Source organism: Hemitrygon akajei, chromosome 4 (assembly GCF_048418815.1).
Source record: "Hemitrygon akajei chromosome 4, sHemAka1.3, whole genome shotgun sequence".
Classification (NCBI taxonomy): Eukaryota; Metazoa; Chordata; class Chondrichthyes; order Myliobatiformes; family Dasyatidae; genus Hemitrygon; species Hemitrygon akajei.
Window position 1 is genome coordinate 199,648,583 of NC_133127.1, and position 18,799 is coordinate 199,667,381.

Here is an 18,799-nt window from a genome sequence, read left to right on the forward strand (position 1 = left end):
CATGCAAATACTAATCTTTATGTTACTTTCAAACTTAACAGTCAGGCTTCCATGGGGGTTGTCTTTATTATTCACATGCTTTGTCAAAATCCTTTAAAACCAGCTTCTGCTATTTAAAAATGGCGTCCCATTAACCCTCGCCTCTTTTCCGGTTAATTCCCACGTGGTGAGCTTGTGCACCCTGGCGAAATAGGCTTTCGCCCGCTCCTTTCATAGGAGTTATTTTATCAACAATGTGTTCCAAACTTAGACCATTTTCCGAATTTCCACACAATTCTTTAATTTTACACAAATTGCTAGTTTTCTCTTCAGGACCCCTGAGGCTATTGGGTCTCGATACCAGCGATCCCTCTTTGTTCAAACAACATTTCGAATTCTGCTGTTTCACACCACACTCTGGAATAACAATAGCGTGTGGGGCCCCTTTACCTTCCAACTCAATCTGTAATTGAGTTACAGGCACCGTGGTACCAAGCCATTGTCTCGGTAGCCTGGTTGCTGCGTCTGACATCAATCCAGACTTTAAATTTTCTTCATTTGATTTGGAAACTACACTTTTCCCTTTTCCTTCAATAATAATATTCACCTCACCACCTGTTGTCTCCTCACTAACTTTTAACACACCTTCGAGCACAAACACCTGGGAACTCTCACTTCCCACTATTACCAAGGTTAACCCTTTCTTCACTGAACTAAGTCCATCTGACCCACAAGGACTGCATTCCTTTTCAACTGAATCAAATACCTCAGACTTTTTCTGAGCTCCATTACTAGGTTCAGTACCATGTGCATCCACATCTTGGACACACTCAAACGGGACATTTGCCTCTTCCAGGCTTTCAACACCCATACCCTGTTCAAATTCTAAATTTCCCTGATCCTCCCAGCTACTCTCTGGGCAACTCCCTTCCGGAGTAAACTCCACCCCGCGGGCTGAAACAACTTCATCTGCCAACCCAGCAGACTTCTTCAAGGTAAGGGCACCCTTTTCATCTAGGACTGCCCTCATTTCATTATCGGGAACACCTTTAGAATTTTCAACTTCTTCAAACAGTTCTGCCAAACCAGACAGATCATCCATGTCCAACCCTGGACATTTTAACAGCTTTATCTGTTTCTCATCTTTATTTCGTGCCTCTAAAAATTTTCTCCTCGCTAAGGGCAGGTCTACCTCCTCTCCCTTACTCTCTTTCACTTTACCACTCTTCGTTTTACCACCCTCTAAACCAGAGGTGTCGAACTCAATTGCACATGGGGCCAAAACTCAAAGCACACTTTAGGTCGTGGGCCGAACAGGATAAACATTTATTGAACACACTAAAACTAAACATTTTTTGAACATAAATATGAATAAAAACAGACAGGAATATTATTCCAGAAAAAATAAACTAAAACTTTAAATAACTTAAATATTTTGCTCTCCATAAAAATATCTCCTGTCAGTATTATACAAGTTAGAAATATGAGCATGCTGCAAAAAAACCCTGAAAATTTGTGGGGGGCTTTTCAGCAAAAGTTAAAACAACAACAAATCAAAACACTCAGTTTTCTTTGCTCTTATGCCGTTTTGTCAGAGCTGGATGCTTGGCATCTTTTCTTGGCAATAAGTTCGTTTAGGTTTGGTGTAAGGTTCTGTGTTGTGGAGATTCTCAGGATGGACTGCAGGTGTTCATCAGTGAGACGACTCCTGTGTGATGTTTTGTTAATCTTCATCACTGAGAAAAGCTTCTCACACAGATATGTGCTACCAAACATGCACAAGGTTCGAGCAGCATGTAGACGGAGCTGAGGCATTGCTTCAGGAATGGAGCGAATAAACTGTACGGGCCCTGCAGTATCGTACTTTGCCTTTAGTGTCCCATTACACTGCAGCTCTATCAGCTCCATCTGAATCTGTACAGGTGCAGTTTCCACGTCGACGGCAAATGGGTTGCGAAGCAGCTTGAAATTAATTTTTTGTGCTTCAAAGTCACCAAAGCGCCGTGCAAACTCAGTGCGCTCAGTTTATCAGCAAAGTGCGCATTTGGGAACATCATTGCGCCGACCTGGTTCAACATTACTTGGCAACAGGGAAAATGAGGCAAGTTGCACTGGTGCATTTGTGTCTCCCATAAGAGCAGCTTCACTTGAAATGCCTTCACTGCATCATACATGTCAGTGATCATGCGGTCACGTCCCTGGAGCTGAAGGTTTAAGACGCTGAGATGTGTTGTTATGTCAGCCAGAAATGCCAACTCACATTTCCACTTTTCATCCCGCAAAACTGTGGAGTCTTTTCCTTTACTGTCCATGAACTGACAGATTTCCTTGTTGAGCTTAAAAACTCTATTGAGAACTTTTCCCCGACTCAGCCAACGCACCTCTGTATGATAAGGAATGTCGGCAAACTCTGAATCACGGGTTTACCGGCAATGTCAGTAAACATATACTCAGCAAACCATCGGTTTTGAAAGACTCTTTTTTCAGAATCAACTTTTCTCTTCGCATGTTAGGGGTTAGCTTTGACTTCAGAATAGCGTTGTATACAGCAACAGACGCTTGACGCGGGAATGTTCCCGGGTAGCCTATCGGCAGCTGTTGCGCTGCATTATGGGATCTGTAGTTTGTGTGTTATCAGCGCTTCATATCGCCGGGCCATTAATAATTAAAATAATAGATCGATCTAAAATGATCTCGTGGGCCGGATATAATTGTACGCCAGGCCGGATATGGCCCGCGGGCCTTGTGTTTGACACCTATGCTCTAAACCCTTGTGGTACAGGGTCGGTAAAAACGTCTCGGCCAAATCGATACTGGCCGGATTTAAACTGCTCTCGTTCTCAGCTGCCTTTCTCGACATGCTGCGAGTGATAGATCTTGGAATCTAGGGGCGGGACCTCCACCGGCTGTCTCGTTAGCTTCATTGCTGACCAAACTTTACCACCGGCTAAATCATTACCCAGAAGGACGTCCGCGTCAGTTCTCGGGAATTCTGATCGCACCCCCATTTCAACTGGTCCAGATACCAGCTCACAATTCATAATGATCCTATGCAAGGGCACCGTTTCTGTCCCTTTTCCTATTCCTTTCACAGCTACCATTCTCGTCTTGCCACCAAAATCCAGTACCTTACTGCTAATCAATGACAGTTCAGCTCCCGTGTCTCTCCAGATCCACACGGGAATTGGTGGGTCTCCCTCTCTCACAGACACGGTTCCGTTTGACATACAAGTCTCAGACCCTTTGCTTACTCTGTCTACCCAGGGCTCTCTTGTTGATTTACTGATCACCACGGCACATCCTATAGGGACGGCTGCTTTCCATTTTCCTGTCTCCTTCCTCGGAGCAAAGCACCTAGATGCAATATGTCCCCCCTTTCCACAATTAAAACAGGTCAAGCCCGGAAATCTCTGGCTGTCTTGCCTCTCCTCAATCTTACCACTAGCTCCCAGCGGGACCTCTGCCTCAGCCGGCGGGCTTTCTCTATCGTTCCCACGGTCTCTCTGGTAACTTTTATTTGAGGAAAACTTTGTCTTGTGGGTCAGGGCATATTCATCTGCGAACCTAGCAAATTCGGAGATGGACTTATTCGGCTTCTCATTCAAATACATCCGGATATCCTCCGAAACACAACCATTAAATTCCTCAATCATAATTAACTCCCTGATACGCCAAAAATCCTCTTCCACTGTTTCTGCTGTACACCAGCGATCCAAGAGCACACCCTTCTCATAGGCAAACTCGGTATACGTCTGATTCCACCCTTCCTTTAAATTTCTGAACTTTTGTCTATATGCTTCAGGTACCAATTCGTAAGTCCGGAGAATGGCCTCCTTTACTTTGGCATAATTCTCAGACTCTTCCTCCTCCATGGACAACGCCGCATATGCCCGTTGTGCCTTCCCTTTTAACACACTTTGTAACAACACCACCCACTGCTCTTTGGGCCACTTCTGATTCACTGCCACCTTTTCAAAAAGCAAGAAATAACTATCAACATCCGTCTCCTCGAACGGAGGTACTACCCTCAACTCCCGACTAACATTAAACCGCTCCTCTTGGTCTGACCCTTGAGCTCTTCGCTCTTGCCTTAACTTCTCCATATCCAAGTCATGTTGCCTCTGTTTCTCTGCCTCCCTCTCCTTCTCGGCTCTTTCCTTTTCTTTCTCAGCTCTCTCCCTCTTTCTCAGCTGCTTCCAGATGTTTTAACTGCATTTCATGCTCTCTTTGTTTCTCAGCTCTGTCCTGCTCTAACTCCTTTAGCTGGAGCTCATGCTCCCTTTTCACCTCTAACTCCTTTAGCTGGAGCTCCTGCTCCCTTTTCACCTCTAACTCCTTTAGCTGGAGCGCATGCTCCCTTTGCTTGTTGGTCCTTTCTTTCTCTTTCTCAGCTGCTTTAATTTAATTTCATGTTCCAACCTTAATTTCTCCAACTCTAACTGAGCCGTCCCACTAGCTGGTGCCTTTTCAGGGATATTTTCCAATACCTCAGCTGCAAACACATTCTTCCCAATATAATACTGAGTTATGGCCCTTCGCACCTCCCGCTTTTTCATTGACGACCTCACCTCTGCGAGGTTCAGTCCCTTCGCCATATTTATCAAGTCCGATTTGGTGGCCGCCTCTAGCGCCTCCAGAGTCGGGTTTTCTATAAATTCATCCACGTCCATCTCTGCTGGTTTCCCGTCTGGCTACCCGCGTATACCAGATCCAAGTTTGGACTTACAAGCTCGATTCACTGGCCTCCCAATTTGGTATCAAATCTCGAGAGGTCCGTTGAAGTCTGATGGTACTATCTTTAACAGTATTTATTGATAAAAATAATATAAATGCAAACATACAGATAATATACGTCGTCAATACTAAATCTAAAAGCGCGGGTATAATAACAATCAACAAGAAATAGCTCTATCGTTGTCTAGGGGATAATGTATTGTCCGATGGAAATATAAAAGTCACTCAAGTTCATTCAGGCTGCAGCTTTTGGGTGGAGAGAGAGAGAGAGACGATTTTTTAGAACTTGCCCGTTTTTCCTTTTTATGATGTCGATCCTTCAAAATGTCGTTGGGGCTGGTTTCTCCTTTTTAGCTAAAGCCGTTCTTCCGTGGTGAGGCCCACCAATTCCGAGGCAAATGGAAAAGGACACACGTGGGCTTTCCACCACGTGATATTACGCTGTCACGGGATTTCTAGCGTTTCTCCTGGTGCGTCTGAGGGGTTGTTCCCCAGACCCTCTTTTATCCTTACTCACTGGGTCTCAGATGTCAATCAGGTTGGGGAGGATGCCATCCCCCAACCAGCCCACGTTGCTCATTCCTTGAGGACGTCAATGACTAGCTCAGTGCTCAATACACAATTCCGTCTCCAAGAGACAATGGCCGTTTCCCGTGGCTTTGTATCACTGAGGGGCCAGGACATTCCAAACCCCTTGTGGATTCTGCGTGTCTTTCTCTCATTTCCTGGGTCTCCTGACCTGAATTAATAGCGATCTTGTGATTCTCAAAAAGGAGGGGGCCATTTTGTACCCTTCGGCCCCTCAGAGTTGGGGCCCAGGCGTAACAACATTATAAAGTTAGGTTGATGTTGATTAGGACGGCCATCCCCAACCACCGGGCCACGAGGAAACAATATCATTTGCCAATATGAAATGATATGAGTCAGCTGCACCTTTCCTCATTCCCTGTCACTGTTATTCACTGTTGAACTGAACGCACACAAGGTCATCAGTTGCCTAAACGCAGTGACACCCTCGTGCCAGGGATCACTAGTTGGTCTCAGGTAACCGGCCGCCTCGTGTGGCCAGCGAGAAGTACCATTGGACTGGCCTGGAGCGCAGACAGATGGGCACTGCCTCTAAACCTGTTTAGCACACAGAATGTTCGTGGGGAACCCGGTGCTATATATTCGCAGGCAACCTAATTCGGGCTCAGGGTTTCGTAAGTAGCAGAGCAGCTACCTTGCTGCGATCTACTGAAAGTCATCCCTCAAGCCAAACTTTTGTTGGCCAATAGATCCTACCTATCTATAAGGGGCGGGCACACACCCTGTTGCACTCCTCGCTCGCTCTGTCCGGACTGTGACCGCCACGACCCCGGCATGGGGCCCTCCAGCCCTTACCTTGTCCTCTCACCCCACCCACGGCCAGCTGCATCTGACCAGGGCGGTGGGCAGGCGGGGAGGCTGGAGTTCGGGCCCGGAGCGTCTAATGAGGTAATGAAGCCCTCAAAACTGCTTCCGTACCTCGAGTCCAAGCAACCCGCACTTAGACAAACCCACTGAGTTTTTTTGAGCGGAAAAAATGTGAGCAAGCAGGACAGAAGCAAGTGCAGATAACCACGTAAACTAAATTGAAGAATAGACTGGACATAAGGAACCTCCTTCGAGTATCGCTGTATTCCGGTCATGTTTAACACCCTTCTCCCCAACCCCCGTCAGCCGGTCCAGAAGAATATTGTCAATATTAAACCAGTCCGCAGTGCAAAAAAGGTTGGTGACCCCTGGATTAGGATAATGGTGATGTAGTGGTGCTCCCGCTGTGGAGAGCTGTTTGTGGGGAGAGGTTGTTTCCGGGTTTTACTTCCGGTCTTTTCTGCCCGGTGCACATTTTTCATTTTTCCCCCGGGATCTACCAGGAAAGTCTCAAAGATCGACTGGATGGCAACCGCTACCTTAAACCTTTCTGATGCCCTGCTGTAACATTAAATAACTTTTTTCCTACGACAGATGTAAAGCTAATTAGCTTTTCTGTCTGCCTGTCTCTCTCTGTAGAAAAGTTAAAAATATAAAGATAGGCTAGCTTTGCCACATGTACAACAAAACACAGCGCTGTTTTGCACCAACAACTAGTCAGAATACGAGTTGGGGCAGACCACCATGCTTTCAACATGAACATACTCATAACCCTAACCATACATCTTCGGAATGTGAAAGGAATCAGTGCACCTGGAAAACACATACCTTTGCCATTGATCTTGAGCAGATAAGAACGTTCTAAAGTCTGTGAAGAAACAGCAGGAAGAAGACATCACACAAGGGCACTGCAACAAATCAATCACAGCCGGAAACAGGCCTTTCAGCCCAACTAACTCATGCTGATCAAGGCCCCATTTTCCAGTATTTACAAATCAGTCAGAGAACAGGAACAGGCCCTTCAGCCTAACTGATCAAGGCACCATTTGCCATTTTTTATGAAACCTTTTAAACTTTTCCAGTCCATGTACTTCTCCAACTGTCTTCTGAACTGATATTACACCTGTCTTTACCACTATATTCACATAGACACCAGCTTTTCATTAAAAAAACTCATCTTAAAAGCCTATAATGTATTTGCCTCTACCACAAGACAGCACATTCCAGGCATCCATGTCTAAATAAAAAACCCTCAGGTTCCTCTTAAATTGTTCTCTTCTCATCTTAACTTGCGCTCTCATTGTTGATATACCAACCCTGGGGAAAAGACAGTGCGTTCATCCTCTTTTATGAGCCCAACTCTACAGGATCACCCCTCAGTTTCCTATGCTGCAAGGAATAAAATCCTAGCCTGTCCAACCTCTCCCTGTAACTCAGTCCCTAAGCTTCCTTGTAAATCTTTTCTGCACTTTTCCAGTTTAATAAGATTTCCTGCAGCAGAGCGACTTAAAAGGAACACAATACTCCAAGTGCAGCTTCACTAGCATCCTGTACAATCACACTTTGACATCCTAACTTTTATACTTAGTGCCCTGACTGGACTCACACCACCAGGTTCAGGTACAGCTATTACTCCCCAGCCATCAGGCTCTTGAACCAAAGGAGATACCTTCACTCAACTTCACTTGCCCCATCACCAAACTGTTTCCACAACCTATGGACTTGCTTTCAAGGACTTTTCATCTCAAGTTCTTGATATTTGTTGCCTATTTATACTTCTTTTCTATTTTGCATTTTTGCATAGATTGTTGTCTTTTACACATTAATTGTTTGTCTGACTCATTGGGTGCAGTCTTTCATTGATTCTATGCTTCTAGTATTCACCGTGAATGTCCACAAGATGAATCTCAGGGCTGTACTGTATATGGTGTCATGTGTACTTTGGTAATAAATTTAACACAGAACAGTTTAGCACTGGACCAGGTCATTCAGCCCACAGTGTTGTGCCAAGCCACCTAAAAAAGCAAATTAAAAACACCCAAACACTAATCCCTACACTGTGTCCATATCCCCCCACCTTCCTTACCTCCATGTCCCTATCCAAACGCCTCTTAAAAGCCTCTAATGTACTTGCATCTGCCACTACCCCAGGCAGCACATTCCAGGCATACATGGAAAAAAAACTTACCACTCACAGTTACTTTGAACGCCAGCATGTCCAAAGCCTTATTCACCACCCAGTCTACCTGTGACTCCATATTCTGGGAACCATGTACTTTCACTCCAAAGTTTCTCTGCTCCACAGCATTCCCCAAGGCAATGGCGTTTACTGTGAAAGTCCTATCTGGATTTGGCTTCGCCAAATGCACACCTCCATTACAATTACAATTGATCCATTACATGATCAGATAACCTTCTTCATGGTCCATATACAATCCATTTTAATATCATCTGCAAACTTACCAATCATGCTTTGTACTTTCAAATAATTAATATAGCTGAAACAATTAACCTAGCACTGACCCAGAATCCTCTCAGTCACAGGGCTTCAGTCTGAAACAACCTTCTACCATCATTGGAACTGTTTTGTCAAGCTCCTCTGTACCACCTGCAAACTGCAAAACTTCCTAGTAGCCAACCATTTCAATTCCTATCCCCAATCCAACATGTTCTGCCACAACAAGGCCATCTTCAGGGTGGACATTCAGCACTTCATATTCCATCTGGGTAGCTTCCAAGCCTGAAGAATGAACATCAATTTGTCCTTTTGGTAAAAATGTTTTCCTCTTCTATTTTGCACTCTGGCCTCTTACCTCTTCTCCTCACCTGCCCCTTGGTGCCCCTTCTTCGTCTTCTCCCATGGTCCACTTTTACCAGATTCCTTCTTCCCCAGCCCTTTACCATTTCCGCCTACATGACTTCACCAATCACCTAGCTTGTGCTCCATTCCCTACCCCCCCCCCCCCACCTTTATAATCTGGCATCTTCCCCCTTACTTTTCAGTCCCGAATTAAGGTCTCAGCCTGAAACGTCGACTATTTATCATTTCCATAGATGCTGCTTGACCTGCTGAGTTCCTCCAGCATTTTGTGTCTGCTGTGTATACAACTGGACAGTTCTCCATAGATTCCATGTGATCTAACCTCTCGGAGCAGCTCGACAAATGGAACTTTAGAAGGCCTTACTGAAGCCCACCCTGCCCTCCAACTTTCCTGACACAAGTCTCTCAAACAGGGTTCTCAACTTCTTCTCTAGCCTCCTTGTGTTCTTAGATAAACCTGATCAGGCCCTGGAGATTTGTCTACCTTCATGCCCTCTAAGACATCCTGCACCAGCCCCCTACTGAAATGCAGACTATCATCAAGACCTCCCTGTTTACTTTTCCTAGTTCTGGAGTCTTCATCTTTCTCCTCAGTAAAAACAGAAGAGAAATATTCATTTCGTACTTTTCAAATCTCCTGCAGCTCCACTTGAAGTTGTCCCCTTTGGTCTCAGAGGGGCCTCATTCTCTCCAGAGGTTCTTCCCTCCTTAAAATACCTTAATCATCTTTGCCAAGTCATTTTATGTTCTCTTTTTGCCTTCCTGATTTACTTCTTATGTATACTTCTGCCTCCCTTGTACACAACCTGAGCTGCTTGTATTTGACCCATGTGTCCTCCTACTATTCTTGCCCTTCACTCTAACAGGAACATGCAGACATTAAGTTCTCAGTTTATCACCTTTAAAAGCTTCTCACTTGCCCATGTTCTCTTTGCCTGCAAACAACCTACCCCAATCAACCTTTGCAAGCTGCCAACACTGGCAAAATTAATCTTGCCCCGATCTCAAACTTGAACCTGTGGACCAGTTCTATGCTTTTCTGTGAGTATATTGAAGCTAACAGAACCATGGTCACTGGTCCCAAAGTGCTTTTCCACTGTCACCTCAGTCACGTACCCTTCCCTATTACCCAACAGAAGCTTGAGCTTTGCCCCCATTTGTAGGTCCCTCTACATATTGCAAGAGGAATGCTTCCTGAACACACTTACCAAACTGCCACCTCATCTAAGCCCAGTATATAAGTCCCAGTCCACATTAGGAAAATTAAAACTCCTCTATGACAAGCCTATTATTCTTGCAACTCTGAAATTCTCTGATACCCAGCAATTGCTCTGGAAAGAAAACCTACCTTGAATCCAAAGAAATTATAGGAGAAGTCCCGGTCGTAGATGATGGCAGAATTCAGACGCTGAAGAGCAAGAACAGTAGTTCATTAGTACCCATGGACTTCAAGGATTCTTCATCTCATTTTCCCAATATTTATTATTTATTATTACTTCTATTTTTATTTTGCATATTGGTTGCTTGTCCATCTTGTGTACAGTTCTTCATTGATTCTATTGTGTTTCTCTATATTTAATATTAGATGTGAATACCCATAAGAAAATGAATCTCAAGGCTGTATATGGTGACTGATCTATGTATGCACTATGCTAATATATTTACTTTGATTTTGTGGAATTCTAAGTCGATTTCAACATTTAAATAGTAATTTGTATAGGTACATGAATGAGAGGGGCATGAAGGGCTATGGTCGGTGCAGGTCAATGGATGAAGGACCTGTTTCTGTGCTGTGGTGCTCTGACTATATTGATAAAGCAGACCTCGAGCATGGTGAACATGATGACAATAAACAAGATCTGCTCGAGTCAGCATCTCCACATCTCACCATTAAATCAGATATCTTTAGCAGAGATGCCCCTGATATCCCACTTACATCTTTATTTTCAAACACAATATCAAAGGTTTCCTTGGAAATCATAGGCGAGTGGTTGTTAGTCAGGGGGTTCACATAGTTGTACAGATCCTCCATGACATCTGGAAAACAAAATATAGAGATTAGCTTTATTTGTCACACAGCCATTGAAACATGTAGTGAAAAGTGTAGTTTGTGTCAAATCAAATCAGCAAAGCTTGTGCAGGGCAGCCCACAGCCGTCATCCCATTTCCGGCACTAACGTAGTATGCCTGCTAATCACGAACCACAATTACAAGTCTTTGTAATGGTCATGGGGAGACCATAAAAACTTAGACAGCAGCAGGAATTGAACTCCGATCTTGCAGCAACAGCTGTGAAAGTGTTACATGAGATTTGGGCCTGTATTCACTGCAATTCAGATGAATGAAGGGTGACCTCCTTGAAACCTATTGAATGGTGAAAGGTCTTAAGATTAAATTGAATTCAACTGACTATTTCTTCCGTTTTTCACATACATGAGGAGTAGGAATCTTTACCTTACATCTCCAACTAAATGTGCAAAGTGCAATCATAATAATTTATAATAAATAGAACAGCCAATATAACAGAAATAAACACTCAAATCAGTGTGAGTTAATCAGTCTGATGGCCTGGTGGAAGAAGCTGTCCCTGAGCCTGTTGGTCCTGGCTTTTATGCTGCGGTACAGTTTCCTGGATGTATTAGCAGCTGGAATAAATCGTGGTTGGGGTGACTCAGGTCCCCAAAGATCCTTTGAGCCCTTTTTACATACCTGTCTTTGTAAATGTCCTGAATCATGGGAAGTTCACAACTACAGATGTGCTGGGCTATCCACACCACTCTGCAGAGTCTGCGATTAAGGGAGGTACAGTTCCCATACCAAGCAGTGATGCAGCCAGTCAGGATGCTCTCAATTGTGCCCCTGTATAAAGTTCTTGGGATTTGGGGGCCCATACCAAACTTCCTCAACCGTCTGAGTTGAAAGAGGCGCTGTTGTGCCTTTTTCACCACACAGCTGGTGTGTACACACCACATGGGGTCCTCGGTGTGGAGATGGGAGATGGGAGAATCTAAGACTAGAGGGCACAGCCTCAGTATAGAGGGATGTCCTTTTAGAACTGAGATGGAGAAATTTCATTAGCCAGAGAATCCTGGATCTGTGGAATTCACTGCCACAGGCAGCTGTAGAGGCCAAGTCTGTATGTATATTTAAACCAGAGGTTGATTAACTCTTGATTGATTGGGGCATGAAGAGATATGGGGAGAAAGCAGGAGATTGAGGCTGAGATCAGCCATGATGAAATGGCGGAGCAGACTCGATTGGCCAAATGGCCTAATTCTGTTCCTGCGCCTTTGTTTTTTACCTACCACTGACCAGCCCCTCTTACAAAATCACAATTGACTTGCATCCCATCGCAATCATATTCTTCAAAGGCCTTGTAGTCTGGTAATTATCAAACTGTCTACAATAACCTTGGTAAGTGAGCTACCCAGCCCAGATGTTGCAGAATGGTTGGCATAGACATGTTGGACTGAATGGCCTTTTCCGATGGAACACATTCATTCTTTCGTTGAGTATAAACGGGGAGGAGGTCAGAACTTTCGCCCCCATGGTATAGGGTAGCAACAACGAAAAGGGCACAGGTTTATCAAAGGATGACATTTTAAGAGGGGATTTGAGAGGAAATCATGGTTTATACAGTGTTGTTGGTACCTAGAACACACTGCCAGAGGAAGTGGTAGCATCAGATAAAAGTCAGAAGACAATTCAGTGGGATACTTAAATAATCGAGGCTGATTTTATCTATTCATTCAGAGATAATAGCCTTCAGCAGGCCTTTCTGGCCCAATAAGACCACTATGCCCTATTACACCCATGTAACCGATTACTGTAATAACAACACATCTTTGAAATGTGAGAGGAAACCCATGTGGTCACAGGAAGAACATACAAGAAAGCTGTGAGATATGAAGCCGGGGTCGACGGTGCTGTCGTGTCATGCTAACCGCTACACTACTGTGCCGCCTCTAACGTGGACAAATGGATGGGACGGGCTGAAGGGTCCACGACTAGTTTGTGACAACTCCACCATGGACAGTCCCTAGCCTCGTTGTGAAAGGAGAATTGGGCATGGGGCTAGTAACCCAGAGCTGTGGAAAACTCCAGAGTCCTCAGTCCTAGGAAAGGAAGACTCATCTCCTGGAAGATCCTTCCTCTCACCACAGCACAGTGCTCAGCGCAGTGTTATTACAACTCGGAATGTTCCGGAGTTTGGAGTTCAGTTCTAACACTGCCTGTAAGGAGTCTTATACATCCTCCCCATGAAATGCATGGCTATTCCTCGGGGACACCGCTTTCCTCCCACAGTCCAGAGACATACCAAGTAGGTTACTTGGCCATCTGTGATTGGGTTAGGGTTAATCTGGCTTGTTGGAGATTGCTGGTACAGCGTGGCTCGAAGGCAGGACTCCATGCTGTATTGCTAATTAAAATACAAAATAAAGATAGACATAAAAGTCATGTGGTGAAAGCAGAAACAATAGGGCTGATCAACCTTCGCCCCAAGACAGAGGTGTCTGCCAAGCTGATGGCAGCCTCTGCCTCAGCAGAGGTGATGCTCTATGACTGGTTGTCTGTCAATGCCATGGTACTCACCAGAGAACACTTTTTTGGTTTCCTTGTGGAGATTGGAGACTGCAATTCGTGCAGCCAGAATGGCATAGTCCGGATGTTTGGTTGTCATGGTAGCAGCTGTTTCTGCTGCCAACGTATCCAATTCAACAGTTGTAACACCACTGTACAGGCCTTGAATCACCTTCATTGTGATCTGTGCCTGTAACAAGAAATCAAATCAGCTGCTTTGTACACTTCTTACAGCTGGTGTAAAACCATTTGTCGTCGTCTTACAGAACAAGAACTCCATCCTGGCTCCAAATGAGCATCTCCCCAGGACCAAGCTCCAGTAGCAGAGCCTCATCTAAAGCTTGTGAAAGCACTCATTCCTGAAGACGCTCCAAAGAAACATACATTCCTTTTAAATGTTGTCATTGATATGTCAAACTCATAGGAGCCAATCAGTGCATTACCATTTCCCATAGCAGCAACATGATCATAATACCAACCATTTTCTGCAACACTGCAGAAGTGAGATATGCCAGGGATATTGAGGCTAGATATCCTGGAAATGGTGTTATCATCTTTGAAGTACACTTTCAGCATTCCTGACAATCTAGAACTATAAGTATCAGCCTTGAACTTGTGCCTAGGCCCTAGAGAGGGAGCACAGGCACCCAAGGCACTGTTGACATTCAAATAACTAATACAGAGCCTATGGTTGAATTGACCCCTACTTCTAACACCCTTTCTAGAGTTAAAATACTGCAGATGATCAAATTCCATCATGCCTCAATACTAGGCTCCCATTAGAGATTAGCCTTATTCATCACATATACATCAACACATGCAGTGAAATCTGTATTGCTTGCACCAATGACCAACACTTCCCAAGGCTGGCATGCTCACAACACTAACGTGTATGATTTTGGTACGTGGGACAAAGTTGGAGCACACAGAGGAAACCCACACAGTCGTGCAGAGAATGTACTAACTCCTTACAGACAATAGCGGGAATTGAACACTTATCTTCGGATAGCTGGCACTTATGCTAATGCTAGTTGCAGATGGTAGATTTGTTCTTGCAATCTTTGACACTGACTACAAATAGGCTGCAGTAATAGCAAAGTGCTTCAATTTTGCAACGACAGCGAGAAGACATGGTTTAGCATTCTTAATATCAATTTCCCTGCAAAATCATGTATTTACAAAATGGATTTAATTTTGAAATTTATCTTTAGCTGTGATTGCCCGGCAACTATGAACGTAATTAGTCACTCACTGGATCTACAAATTCAGGATTCAGACCATAACAGAGCTTCTGGATCCGGGAAGTAATCTTGTCAAACATGACTCTCTCCTGACGACCATCTGCAAAACAGAACAACGCAGGTTAAAGATTGCTTTTCTGGGCAGTCACACAGTGTAGCAACACAACAGCTCACTGAATCATACAGGATGGAAACAGACCATTCAGCCCTCCACACCATCCGGTGCAAGCCCAGCTTCACACCTTCCACTGCTTGGCTCACAGCGTCTATGCCTCAGGGACTCAAATGCCCACACTAACACTTCAATGATGCCAGCAACCCTGTGCACTGGGGTGCTGCGCTCCAGACACTCTTCTCCCCCACCACCCCACATCTAGAATATACACCAGAGGCGCTGTTCTCAGAGCCCTCTGCAGTGTCAAGGACGATCCTTTGACATCCTACAGTCAGGCAGAAGGTATTACAATACAAGAACAAGCTTATTTGGGGAACAGCTTATTTCCCTCACTCCCACCTGCCCCCACAGATTTCTAAATACCCTGCTACCACCCAGTGCACATTTGTGACAGCACCAGTATTGTTATATATTTAACAGCTTGTACATCTAATGAATACTTTTTTTATCTGCTAGTATTATCTGATGTGCTATGTGATATATGTACGTGCTTTGCACTGTGGTCCCAGAGGAATGCAGTTTCATTTAGCCACATATGTGTTTACAGTTGAACAACAAACCCGAACTCGAGGTACAAAGTAAGATTATTAAGGGATTGGACATGCTGGAGGCAGGAAGCATGTTCCCGCTGATGGGCGAGTCCAGAACTAGAGGCCACAGTTTAAGAATAAGGGGTAGGCCATTTAGAACAGAGACTTGGAAAAACTTTTTCACCCAGAGTTGTGGATCTGTGGAATGCTCTGCCCCAGAAGGCAGTGGAGGCCAAGTCTCTGGATGCTTTCAAGAGAGAGTTAGATAGAGCTCTTATAGATAGCGGGGTCAAGGGATATGGGGAGAGGGCAAGAACGGGGTACTGATTGTGTATGATCAGCCATGATCACAGTGAATGGCAGTGCTGGTTAGAAAGGCTGAATGGCCTACTCCTGCACCTACTGTCTATTGTCTATATTCAAAAAATACTAAGAGCTGGACAGTTAACATGGATGAAAGGAAGGAAATTGTGTGTGCCACAGGCTCAGTTCCAGCTCCCAGTTGTTCACCAAGTGAAATGTATCCAATCAAGTGTGATGACACAAAATGAGGTATGGCATGGGAGAGGAATACAGAGGCTTCATGGAAATGAGGCAGGTTCAGTCTACAGGCAAAGCCATGCTAGGTGCAATTTAATTAGGTAAAAATACAAACAAGCTGAATGGCCTATTAATGCTTCTTTGGCATTTTCCAACAAAATATGGAACTTCTAGCAACAGGTACACTTTCATTCCAAAAACCCTTAGTTCCTATACCTGCCCTGCCAGAGGATGTTGAATCTGTGGAATTCATTGCCTCAGTTGACTGTAGGCCAAGTCATTATTCAAGTCAGAGGTTGATAGGTTGACTGGTCAGAGCATCAAAGCTTATGGGGAAAAGGGCTGTTAATAAGTTGGAACAATTGGATTCATACTGGGAAAAATGGTTGAACTACATTACACCTCATAGGCCTTATTTTATTCTCACAAATCAATGAATATGTTGTAAAGAAAATCACTCCCTACTTTGTACAGAGTTTTATTTTGATTGTTCTCTCTCTCCTCTCCTTTCTACAAGTGTATACCTCAGATCATTATGTGGAGATTTCCCACAAATATGATTATGTACAGTATCCAAAATACATCTTATGGAAATGTTTGTTTGATGATAAACCTCAATAAAAAATAAATTACAACAGAAGAATGGGGTTGAGAGGAATAAATCAGGTAATTGAGTGCAGAGCAGACTGTGGGCAGCTTTGATTCTTTTGGTCTAAATTACAAGTTAATGCATGACTTTCATTTCACTGCTCAATTGCAATTATAAAAGGCCAGGACAGCACCTGGACATTATGCAGTTTTGGCTCTGAGGGATTCTATAGATTGGGTTGAGATAGCTATACAATGAGAAAATAGAGCAATAAAGATCAATAACAGTAGGCTAAAGAGCAAAATAGTGAGATAGTGTTGATGGGCTGGTCATTGTCCGTAAGTACTGAGGGACGTTGAACGCTGACCTGTACTAATTAAACAGCTACACTAGAACTAGAGGCGAGCCGGGCCCAGCGATTGGCTCCGCCGGCCTGCAGCGGAAAGGGGATTGGTCGGACCCAGCGATTGGCTCCGCCGGCCTGCAGCGGAGGGGGATTGGTCGGGCCCAGCGATTGGCTCCGCCGGCCTGCAGCGGAGGGGGATTGGTCGGGCCCAGCGATTGGCTCCGCCGGCCTGCAGCGGAGGGGGATTGGTCGGGCCCAGCGATTGGCTCCGCCGACCTGCAGCGGAGGGGGATTGGTCGGGCCCAGCGATTGGCTCCGCCGGCCTGCAGCGGAAGGGGGATTGGTCGGGCCCAGCGATTGGCTCCGCCCCTTGCCGCCAAATTCAAGCGTAAACGGACGGGAAAGGCAAACAAAGGGACGGCGAGAGGGCAGCCCACACTCCCGGGAGCCGGTGCCGGTGCGGACCCTACCGCCCTCAGGCAGCTCCGGGTCAGAGACAGCCTTACCCACTTTAGCACCACCGAATCAGGCCTTATTGCAATGTAAAGTAGATGAAGTCATTACCTGCTTGTAGACTGATCATTGCCTCTAGAAACAAGTCCATCCAGTTCCCCGTGGTAAATCACGCAATCCCACATCAATCTGTCAATGACAGGACGGGTCACGGGCTCTGTCCCCAGGACCAGTGCAGCCCCCTCTGCTCCTACCCTGGGATGTTCTCAGGCGGTTCCCAGCACCCCTCCAGTGGGGCTGAGGGGGGCAATAAATCAGCCACGATGGCGCAGACTCAATAGGCCAAACGGCCTAAGTACGCTCCTGCGTCTTCTGGTAAACCCCCGCCCCAGGATGGTGGTAGCTGGGAACAGGCCATTGAGCCCACCCCTAAAGCTCAAAGCTTCTTCTCCAACTACAGATACGTCCCCACATCTGACAAATATTCCTCCCCCTCCCCGCTCATGACCTGCTGGGAGCTGTCTCAGATTCCAGGAGAGGCCAACCGCTGATTATGAACTGAGCCCAGAACAGAGGAGCAAGGGGAACTACGGGGTGTAAGACTCCCATCCTGATCCAACCCTATCAACACTGGCAGTCAGGCCAACCCAGTGCAGTCACACCCTGCTCCTTCCAACCTCCCTGATGGGTCTTGCTGCGGGGGATTTCCACTGTGAGTCCAGACCCTCTCCAATCGACTGGGCCCCTGCCCCTTCCCTGGGTAAAAGCTGTTCCTGACCCTGCCTCTATTGGACACACAGATTGACTTGGGGATTAGACAAGACAAGTCTGTTGGGAGAGCCATCAACAGATCACGGGGAAACAGGATAACATATCAGCCATGACAAAATGATTCAATGGGCTGAATGGCCTAATTCTGCTCCTATGTCTCACAGATGAACTCATCGCATGCATCCACACAGTACTGACTCCACTGAAACATACCATCAATTGTATGTGAACCTGAACCTGTTGTTACAGGTTGGTATATGGAGCTTAGAAAAATAGAGGGCTATGGGCAACGCTAGGTAAGGACATGATCAGCACAGCATTGTGGGCCAAAGGGCCTGCATTGTGCTGTAGTTTTTATGTAGCCTATACCCTTCTAAATCTTCCCTATCCATGTACCTGCCAAGTTCAAAAAAATTATGTTATCAAAGTACATACTTGCCGTCATATCCAACCCTGAAATTCATTTTCTTGCGGGCATTCACAGCAAACACAAAGAATCAAGCGAACAATAATAAATATCAATATATCCCTTTGATACGCCCATAGGGCAGGCTCCAAGGCCGGGACTTTGCAGGGGGCACTCGGTGCCCTCAACCTTCTTTCCTTCTCCACATGTCACCCGTCTCTTCTCCCCCCTCCACTCA

General features: G+C 45.4%; 1 protein-coding gene across 2 annotated transcripts in view; it reads right to left on the minus strand.

Annotated features, from left to right (window-relative positions):
- The window catches only part of rrm1 (ribonucleotide reductase M1 polypeptide), a 52,571-nt gene that overhangs the window by 33,500 nt on the left and 272 nt on the right, over window positions 1–18,799 (minus strand). The window contains exons 2-7 of one of the 2 annotated variants that reach the window (XM_073044419.1): window positions 17,496–17,573; window positions 14,763–14,851; window positions 13,523–13,700; window positions 10,866–10,966; window positions 10,278–10,337; window positions 6,937–6,976 (exon numbers count right to left, since the gene is read on the minus strand). In XM_073044419.1, the coding sequence (XP_072900520.1) occupies window positions 6,937–6,976; window positions 10,278–10,337; window positions 10,866–10,966; window positions 13,523–13,700; window positions 14,763–14,851; window positions 17,496–17,535 (508 nt within the window). In that variant the 5' untranslated portion in view covers window positions 17,536–17,573. The remainder of the gene's footprint in view (window positions 1–6,936; window positions 6,977–10,277; window positions 10,338–10,865; window positions 10,967–13,522; window positions 13,701–14,762; window positions 14,852–17,495; window positions 17,574–18,799) is intronic. The other variant, XM_073044420.1, reaches the window with a different exon arrangement.